The sequence below is a fragment of the Mesitornis unicolor genome, unplaced genomic scaffold (genome assembly GCF_000695765.1).
Source record: "Mesitornis unicolor isolate BGI_N332 unplaced genomic scaffold, ASM69576v1 scaffold3193, whole genome shotgun sequence".
NCBI classification, from domain to species: domain Eukaryota; kingdom Metazoa; phylum Chordata; class Aves; order Mesitornithiformes; family Mesitornithidae; genus Mesitornis; species Mesitornis unicolor.
The window spans coordinates 298-9,585 of record NW_010176536.1 but is presented as its reverse complement, the minus strand read 5'-3'; the positions used below and the strand labels follow the sequence as shown (position 1 = coordinate 9,585).

The 9,288-nt window shown below is 60.5% G+C and overlaps 1 protein-coding gene across 2 annotated transcripts; it reads right to left on the bottom strand.

Moving 5' to 3' along the window:
• Positions 1-5,938: 5,938 nt before the first annotated feature.
• Positions 5,939-7,626, bottom strand: THY1 (Thy-1 cell surface antigen). 2 transcript variants are annotated; one of them, XR_728114.1, is made up of 4 exons: positions 7,541-7,626; positions 7,069-7,404; positions 6,241-6,437; positions 5,939-6,077 (listed from the first exon to the last, which is right to left on the bottom strand). XR_728114.1 is itself a non-coding variant. In XM_010181762.1 (3 exons), the coding sequence occupies exons 1-3, from the start codon at positions 7,575-7,577 to the stop codon at positions 6,325-6,327; spliced, it is 486 nt and encodes a 161-aa protein (XP_010180064.1). In that variant the 5' UTR covers positions 7,578-7,626; the 3' UTR covers positions 6,184-6,324. The 2 variants fall into 2 exon arrangements, 1 of the variants encoding a protein (XP_010180064.1); XM_010181762.1 differs by lacking the exon at positions 5,939-6,077 and having other exon boundaries at positions 6,184-6,437.
• Between the last annotated feature and the right edge of the window lie 1,662 nt (positions 7,627-9,288).

The window sequence follows — 9,288 nt, the reverse complement described above, 5'->3', positions numbered from 1 at the left end:
TTGGCCGGTCCCCTACCTGTCCTGGGGCTGTGGCTGGCACCGGCGCGAGCAGGACCCCAGGCGAGCTCCTCTGTCCTGGCGTTGCTGGCCCTCTGCTCCCCGGGTGCCTGGCGTCCCTTCTCTGGCAGGACAGTGGCTCATGTGGCTCTGAGAGTCTCCAGTCACCCGGGAGATGACCCTGATTCAAAGGCTTTTCCCAGCCCAGCTTGGGCGGGCTCTGGCCCGGCTCCAAGCCAGGAGGTGACGGAGACAGTGTCTGGCCTGGCCTGGCCCTCACACGGCCCCAGCAGCACACAGGGTGAATCCAGGCTTGGGGACTGGCACTGTGTCCTCAGCAAGAGGACCTACCGCAGCATCAGTCCCCGCCTGACCCCGGGGGGGACACAGGCTCCTGCTCAGAGCCTGGGAGTCCCCAGGCATGCCTGTCCCCAGTGGGACAATACCCCTCTGCAAGCGTCACCCCAGGGACAGGAGCCACCCCGAGCCTCCCTGCCGCGGCCACAATGCCTGTGCCCTGCATTTTCCATAGCAGGCAGCCGACAGCGATCCCCATGAAACCGGAGCGGTTGCAGGGAGCCGTGCATCACCTCACTCCACAGACCCTGGGGCAGGGGGTGAGGTGGCTGTGGTGTCAGCTCCCCTAGTCATCCCTACCCATCTCACCCTGGCATGGAAATGGCCCGGGACTGCTTTTAGGAGACGATAGTGAGAAGCACTATCCAGCCACCATGGCCAGTGGTGCTGCAGCCAGCCGGCTGCATCCCAGTTGCTGTTGTTTTTGCCCAGGGAACAACCATCCCACAGCGGAGAGCAAACTATTTACAAGCAAGAGCGAGGTGGAGCGCACAGACCTGTTTGGGAATGGAGGCTGAGTGGTGAATAATGCGCTCCCAGGCAAGTACTCCACGAAACTCCCGGCACTTCCCAGCCAGTCTGCGGCCACACTCACCTGCACTGGGAGGGCCCAGGAGCTGGGATTTGACATGCACAGTGGGGAATTTTGCTCAGAGGGACGTGGGACCCTCGCCAAGGGACTGGCACCCCCGCAGGCGCCAGAGTGAGAGAGATGGAGCTCCTCAGCTCCAAGGGAGCCCGCGCCTCGCTACCTGCCTTGCCGGGACACAGAGCAGCCTGGCACAAGGACCCTCTCTTGGCTGCCCCTACTCTCCATGCCCCTAGCCAGCAGAGGTTTTCTGGGCTGAGGACAGGTGTCTCAATGTTGGGACAGCCCCATTCCCACTACCAGCGGTGCCCACACCCTCCCACTGTGCCGTGCCACTGCCGGCACCAGCAGTGGTTCCCCTTGGGTGCGTGTGGGGTGCCTCTGCCTCCAGGAGAGCTGCTGGCTCGGGAGTAGGAGGGCGGCAGGCGCTTTCTGGCAGTGGGACAGGTCTCCGCAGGGCAGTATGTGCCCTGGGCATGTGGATGAGCTGATGGAGGGATGTGGGGCCCAGGAGGGGGAACCTGCTCCAGGCACAGCAGCTAACCCATTGGCGCTGTGGGAAGAGAGGTCTTACCATAGAGGACTGCCGCATCTGCTAGGACCGCCTGCGCTGTGAAGTCCTCATGTCACATCAAAGCAGACCCCGGGGCTGCGGCAGAGCAGAGCGTGGCAGGAGCCAGAGGAGCTGAGGGGGTGTGAGAAACCTCTGTTCCTCCCATCGCTTCCTGGCCTGCCTGGCCCCTCCCTGCCTATAATACCGCTGAGCTTTCCTGCTGCCTGGCAAAGCCCTGGGGCTGGCATGGCTGAGTCAGGCCTCCTGCACCCTCATCATCCTCATGGGGTGTCAGGGGAAGCTGAGGCACAGGAATGTCCGGTCTGCCATCACGTGTCCAGGCAGCAGCCAGCACCAGGGACCGCGGAGCCAGGAGCTGCTGGGAAGTCTTGCCCTGGCCTTCAGCTCCATCAGCCATCCCGATGGGAAGCTTAGCCCAAAGCAGGAGGCAAGCCCTTCACGCTGGAGGCAGAGGAGCAGAGACCCCACTGTTGTCCCCTGCTGGAGCCCTCTTGCCAGCAGCCCGGTGGCAGCTGTCCCCCTTGGTGGCCGTGGAGCCCCAGAACCGGCTCAGCTTACACAGCACTGGCTCCATCCAAGGTGTTACGGCACAGCTGTTTCTCGCTTACGCAGGCTTGTGTAAGCTGTGTCCCCTGTCCCTTGAGACACTATGTCCCAGCCTGGAGGTTACGTGGGAGCTCCCAGCCCTCTGCAACAGCAAGGGCAGAGGGGGAACCCTGTGTGAACCACCTTGCCTGCTCCAGCCTGCAAATGGCTTGGGGGAGAGGGGCTCCATGTCCACCTGACAGTGTCAGAGGGGTGAAACAGCCTCCTGCCCATTCCCCAAGGGGGACAAGGCAAGGCATCCCCCTAGGTATCTGTATTTCCCTCTTGGAAGGCTGGCCCCAAGCTGCCCTGGGGGGAATGTGCTGCAAAGCACTCCCGAGCCACCTCTCAGGCAGTAAAACCCCAAACCCACGGGGAATCTTTGCATTAGACTGAAGGCACGTTATTGCTTCGAGGTCTGCAGGAGACAGAAACAAGGGACCCCCAGTGGAGTGCCCAGGCATGCAGATCTGCCCACGCCGGGGGATGAGGAGGGTGCCGGGCAGTGCAGCTTGCTGGCGGAGAGCTGCCAAGTTCTTGTGCGTGAACTCTGAACCTGCTCTCTGGAGATGTAGAAACTGCAAACCTCTCCCCTGTGGTTTCACCGAGCTGAAGAGAAGAGGGGAGCAATTTTGCGGGCTCCTCTGAGTCTCTGATGCCTCAGCCCCCTTCCCAGGGCTGGCATCCCCGTGATGTCCCCTCCACTCACCTGCGTGCAGGTCGGCGGGCGGTGGACAGTGGCTGGTCAGGGGCACGAGGCTGGCATGGTGTGGGGCGAGCGGCTGGTCATGGGTGATGCTCGTGGAGCTGGTCCTGCCTCCTCAGGGTGCTTCCCCTGGGGCCAGAGGGCAGCGGGTGACACGGAGAGGCCGGCAGCACCCGAACCCTTTGCAGGGGACAGGCCACCGCACGGCTCAGCTCCTCCACCCTGCAGGGAGCGGACGCAATGGCTGGAGGGGGCCGTGCCGGAGGGCTGTGGGGCCACGTAAAAACGCCACCGCAGAAATTCATGGCTCAGGTTACCAGCTAGATAAATATAGTGTCTTTATCTGACCTCACAGGGCACTGAAATGCTCCTCTCGCATTCCAGCTCCAGGGAGGCTTAAAGGGGACGTGAACCCGAGGGGGCTGGCGGCCCACAGCAAGGGGGTGCTGGGAGGAGAGGCTGTGGAGGCAGGGGGGAGTGTGGGAATGAAGACAGATGACTGAGGGTAAGCGTGGGGAGAGGAAAGATTTGGGGAGGGAGATGAAGGCTCAGGAGGGAAAGGATGGATAGAAGGTTAAGAGAGGGACTGGGGTGGGACATAACTTGGTGCGGCAGTGAGGCAGAAAAAGGGGACCCCATGGCTGCCAGTAAGGTTTGGAGCAGAGCATCAAGGTGAGGGGAGGTGGTGGGTCCCTTCTGGGACAAGTCATAGAGAGAAGAGCCCCCTGAGCCCCCGAAGGCTGCAGGAAAGGTGGGCACGGGGCAGCTGGCGTGGCAGTGTGGGCACAGGAGCACCCACAGGGACAGCGGGGCACCCACCCCACACTGCTCCCTGACGCCCGACCCGCCCAGGGCGGCGCGGTCTCGCGGTACGCAAGAACCTGAGTGGTTGTGACTCAGCGAGCACCTGCCGAGGATAATTAGGAGGGATTGCAATTATGGTGGCATTTTCCTCCCTCCTGCCTGGCTCCAGCCCTTAAACAGGGAGGGCCACGTGAAGGATGCGTCTGGGCGTCACTCTGGGAGGATGCTACAGGGTCACCAGCAGTGTTAGGGGATGGTGGCAAGGTCCTGCTCACAAACCTTAGGGTGACCGTGCCAGTCCTTGTCTCTTAGGGCAGCATCTTGACCCTGGGCAGGGAGCAGGGCATGGCTAATCTGGGGCTACTCTGGCCACTCTAGATGATGTGGAGACTCAGCCCTGCTCCCACACACACTCCCAACCCAGCAATCCCCTCCTGGGATGATGTCTGATCCAGGACCAGCCCCAGGGTGCCCGCTCGTACCTGCTCTTGTGGTGCGCAGCCCTGACCCTGAGCTCACAATGGGGGGAGGAAGAAGCCTCTGGGATAGAGCAGGGGGAATAGGGACAGGGATGGGATGGGGAGGGGGGCAAAGGGCCTGGGTGCAGGGGTCTGTGCTCCAGGTGAGCAGGAGGGGGTTCGCCCTCCCTGGGGAAGGCAAGTCTTGGGCCTGCCTGCTTCTCTCCCGCAGGGCTTGGGAGGCCTGGGGGAAGCACAGGCTGTCCCTGCCCTCACCACAGGCTGGAGCCCAGCCCCGCCACAGCCCCTTGTCCCACCGCCGCGCACACGGGTGGCCGTGGCTCCAACACACAACCTAGGGTTTTATTGTGCAGACAGAGGAACACTCCTGGAGGATACGGGTTTTTTTTTTGTTGTTGTTGCTTTTTGTAGGGTTCTTTTTTCCCCCCCTTAACAGAATTTCTTTTATGACAAGCTGTGGAAACAACTACAAATGTTCACAAAAAAATGAGAGTCGAGACGCGTCCGCACTCTGCCGGCCGGGCTCTGCGCCTGCCCCGGCGCTCACCAGCAAGCCCAGGGAGCTGGGCGCAGCCAGACCTCAGCTATACATGGCCTCAGCAGCACTAGACAGCAAGCAAGCAGGCAGGGATGGGCAGGGAACGGGCACGGGGATAGGAGGCAGCTCGCAGCATCTGGAGAAGAGCGAGGAGTGGGGACCAGCTGCTGTGAATTGCTCTCGGTGGTGGTGCACGGGTATCTCAGCGGGGCTGGGGTTCACCCCATGGACCCAGATGCTCCTGCCTGCATCTTCCCCTGCCCCCATGCCCTCCCCACAGGGCACCAGGGCAGGCCTGGGCTGGCAGATGTGGGCTGTGCTCTGGGTCCCTCTCCCTGCTCTTGCTGACCCCGGGAAGGTCCTGGCCTTAACTGAGGTGGTGGCCAAGAGCTGGTGTGCCCTTCCACCCTTATCTGCTCTTAAATGGAGACAGGGAAATGCTGAAAGGGAGGAAGGAGAAGGGAGGGGGTACATGGGATCCTCCCAGCGGCATGGTAGGACTGGAGGAAGACTGCGCTGGAGGAAGGCTGCTGAGTCCACCCAGGGCCAGGCACCAGGACGTGTGCTGTAAGGAAGGATAGGAGCCCCCGATGTTCCCTCGGGGAAGACAGGGTGACGGTGCAGAGGAGTCCCTTGGGGTCACACTCCATAGAGGAACCCCTCCCCACCAGCCTGCCTGGATCCAGCTCTGGGGGCCTTGGGGAGAGGAGCAGGGGCGAAGGCAGGGCTGTGGCTAGCTCAGAGAGGCTCTGCTTGCCTCCACTGCGAGCGGGTGCTGGCAGCAATTCTCTCGTCACAGCTAAGGGCTGGTCCCCAGGGAGAGCAAGTGGTGTCTGGGGCTTGGGCAGCCCAAAGGTACCAAATGATGTCTGGAGGAGGCCTCATTTCCAGCTCAGCTGTAAAAAATAGGTTAGGAAAAACTTGTTGCCAAAGCACGATTGCAGTGACCCCCCTACCAGGGCTCCACAAGAGCCCCAGGGAGGCAGGGGCATTTGACGAGTCTCCCAGAACTGCTCCCCTCTCTCCTCCCAGCCTCATCCCATGCCTCCCTTGCTCCCTCCACCTCTTCCCTGCTTGCTCTGAGACAGGGCTCGCCTCATGCCTCCTCCCAGTCGCAGCAGCTTGGGATGACTCAGGGGCAGAGGAGCAGGCTGAGAGATCGGTAAGTCACCTGGCTGTTGGGCAGGGCGGGGGGGACGCCAGCAGCCCCGTCTCCTCCAGGGGCCGGGGAGCAGCACCCGGCACGCGGACCCCTCTGCACGCTCCTGCATCACCTCTCTCTCTTACCTGCCCATCCAGCTGTCTTTCCCCAGTTGAGAACGGGCAAACCCCAAAAGTTAAAGGGACGGGAGAAGAGGGCTGTGCGGGGCTGAGGCTCCAGCGCTCCCAGCGTGAGCAAACCAGCCAGCCTACAGAGCGGGGAGGTGCGATGGGAGAAGCAACGCTGCCTAGCGGAGCCACCATGCTTCGGAGCAGGGCATGTGTGCGTGAGATGGCGGGTCTCAGCACAGGATGGTGGATAGCGTTAGATATACGGCTATATAGAGATAACACAGAGATTTCACTTGTTCCAAATGGTTCAGCTTCTCTTTCCAAGGGCTGCGTTCTGGCGGGGGAGGCGGGTTTGCTGGGGTACTCGGTGTGTGTGTGCGTGCGTGTGTGCGTGCGTGCGTGCGTGTGTGCGTGCTCTTCCTTTCACAGGGACACGAAGTCCACGGCTTGCAGGAGAGGCAGGGAAAGGAGAAGCAGCAGGAGCCACGAAGTGTTCTGGATCAAGAGGCTGAAGCCGGCGCATTTCTCCAGTTTGTCTGTGAGGACAGGGAACAGGGAGGGAGAGAAGAGCCGCAATGACATCCTTTGGGAACAGGGAGCAGGCTGGGTGTTGTAAGGGGTACTGGGACTCAGCTTTTTGCCTTTTTTTTGGTCACAGAGATGTGCAAGTCCCATCCTGGCCCCTTGCCTATTTCCCCTCCCACCTTGTGCCCATGTAGTGGCAAAGTCTTTAGGGGCACAGAGACCCTGGGAAGCATAACCCTGCCTGTGCCTGACTGAGGTGGGAGGGGATGGGCACCAGGTAAGCCAAGGGGCTCTGCAACTGGATGCTTGCTCCTGGGGGACTCCAGTCTGGAGCATCCCCACTGCACTCCTGCTCTGGACCACACTCCTCTTCAGTTCTTCACCAGCAAACTTGTTCCCTCTGCTAGGGCTGACTATGAAGCATCACCTATGGGAGGACACCTGGGCACTGTGCCCAAGATGGGGCCCAAGAGAGGCAGGGGTAAGAAGTCTGAGATAGGGCCGAGTGAGGCCATCTGTGGGGCTGACTGCTCTCCTTGCAGTAGGAAAGGTATATAAGGGTTGGGAAACATTTACGGGGCTCAGGGAGGGTCTGGGGATGCCATAGGCGGTTGTGGTTTCAGGCGCTGCTGCCTGTCTCACCTTTGATGACAGTGATGTTCTTTATCTGGTTGCCGGTGTAGTCATTGGTGGCCTTCAGCTCGCACATGTAGACACCCTCATCGCTGGTGGTGAAGCTCTGCAGGTAGAGGCACACCAGGTTCTTGTGCATGGTGACGTTGGCTCGGCTCCGGTAGATGTTCTCAGAGACGCTGATGGTGCTGTGGATGACATGCTTCCTGTTGTCCTTGGTGATGCTGAACTCGTAGGTCAGGGGGTTGCTGGTTTTGTTCTCATAACGGCAGTCCACCCGCAGGCTCTGGCCCAGCAGGCAGGCACTCAGGTCCTTGATCATCTGGCAGTGGGCAGCCTGGAGGACTGGGAGAGGCAAGTAGGGGTTGGACAGGGAAGAGCGAGCACCAGGGATGCCCACGCAGCTTCCTGGCCCTTGCCTGGCTGCTCTGGGCTGAGCTCGCTGTGGAGCAGGGAGGGAAACTGCATCTGGCAGCTGTACCTGTCAGGATGACAGCGATGCCGACGGTGGGGTTCATCTCTCCGCTGAGGTGCCCAGCAGTGGCTGTGACTGAGAGGGGAGCCTGGGCAGGGAGAGAAAGGCAGTTTAGCCAGGTCATTGCCCCGGCACACAGATTCGGGCACTTGGTGGTGCAGGCATGGTCACATCTGGCACAGGTGGGCAGGCTGGTGGGCACAAACGATGCTGTACAGCCTGCTTCTCATCACAATGTCTGATTCACTGCACAGGGACTGGCTGGCCCTGCAATGAGCCAGGGCACCGTGTGTCTGGTCAACGTCACCTTTCCATGTCCCCAGACAATGCCTGCCATGCTCTCTTTTCCGTGTCTGGATCCCCCACAGCAGACATTAAATAAGCATTGCACAGACCTGCAGCTGCCTGCGTGCGCTGCCTTCCCCTCCTTCTGCCCCGTGCCCAGGCTGGGTGCCCAGTCAAGGGACGGGCAGGAGGAATCAGGATGTGCCCCGGTGCCTGCACATCATGGCCGGAGGGCTGCGGCTCACTTGAGGGGACCCTCCCTTGGCACTGGCGGGCACCAGGCCTGCCAGCCCCCCTGCGGCTCCAGCGGGTGAGCTCAGCAAAGATGACTCATTGCGATGCAGTGAGGGAAAGGGGCCAAGAGCAGAGAGAAGGAGGGACACAGCAGCTGGACAGGGAGCCAAGACTGCCAAAGGACAGCACCGAGTCTCCAGGGGCTGAGCTAAGCCTGCCTGGCCACAGCGTGGAAGTGTTTTGGGGTGCCAGAGGTGACCCTCTGGGTCCCTGGTCTTGTGTCCATTGCTTTTCAGGCTGCCCCTGGTCTGTGTGGATAAGGGGCCCATGGATGTGCCGTCAAAACCCTGCTGGCAGTCCAATCCAGCTGAGAGGAATCAATTAAAGGTTTGCAGCCCAGCCAAGCAGCCGCATGGGGAATCCAGCCGCAGACATGCGGAATGGAGAGAGAGTGGGGGAGCAGCAAAGCAGACGCCAGGGCTGAAGGACACACTGAGCGCTCTGCAGTCGGTCCTCCAGGCTGGGGATGTGGGGCCAGGTCCAAGAGGGGGAGATGAATTATCACCCCTTTGGGACTCCAGGCTGGCAGAGGGGAGAGCAGACGCCCAGTTTGCTCTATCTGAGCCTGATTAAGCATCCAGGGAAGAAACTGTCAGTATCAGAGCCAGCTGGATTTTTCTTTTTAGCATTTTCTGGGTCTTTCATATAACGTTCTAGGAGGAAATACCAAACCCATTTGCTCACTCTGAAGCTGCAAAAGATCTCTACACCCGCAACCCTGAACCCTGGCCAGGAAGAAAAATTCCTTTCTGTTTGGTCTTGACAACAAAGAGGTTGCAAATGGGGGCAAAAACATGATGGAGGAGACCACTTGAGTCTCCTCTGGGGTCCTAGAAACTGGCCCCCGTCCCTTGCTTTGTAATTTCCCAGCTCCAACCCACTCTGCTTTGAATGTCCTGGGACACTATCTAGGTCACAGCAAGGCTTTCGTCCAGAAAAATTAGTGCAAATAAGCTCCCAGAGAGGGGGACTTCCTCCCATCTACATGGAAAAGCACTCAGATCTTCTAGGCTCTGAATTCACGAGCCCTTGGACCCCTTGTGCCCCTCCTGACAGTGATGCTGAGAGCAGAGCTAGCCAGGTAACTCTCACTCCTGCATGATCCCAGGGGCTTTGCACAGGGACAGGACTCATGAGGATGGTAGCAGTTGAGCAACTCCGGCCCTTACAGAGCA

Bases quoted from the DNA above. Each gene is read 5' to 3' on its own strand.
- THY1 (XM_010181762.1), bottom strand. From the start codon at position 7,577: ATGAACCCCACCGTCGGCATCGCTGTCATCCTGACAG. The intron at 7,405-7,540 runs GTACAGCTGCCA...TGCCTCTCCCAG, and splicing joins CATCGCTGTCATCCTGACAG to TCCTCCAGGCTGCCCACTGC. The intron at 6,438-7,068 runs GTGAGACAGGCA...CTGTCCTCACAG, and splicing joins GAACATCACTGTCATCAAAG to ACAAACTGGAGAAATGCGCC.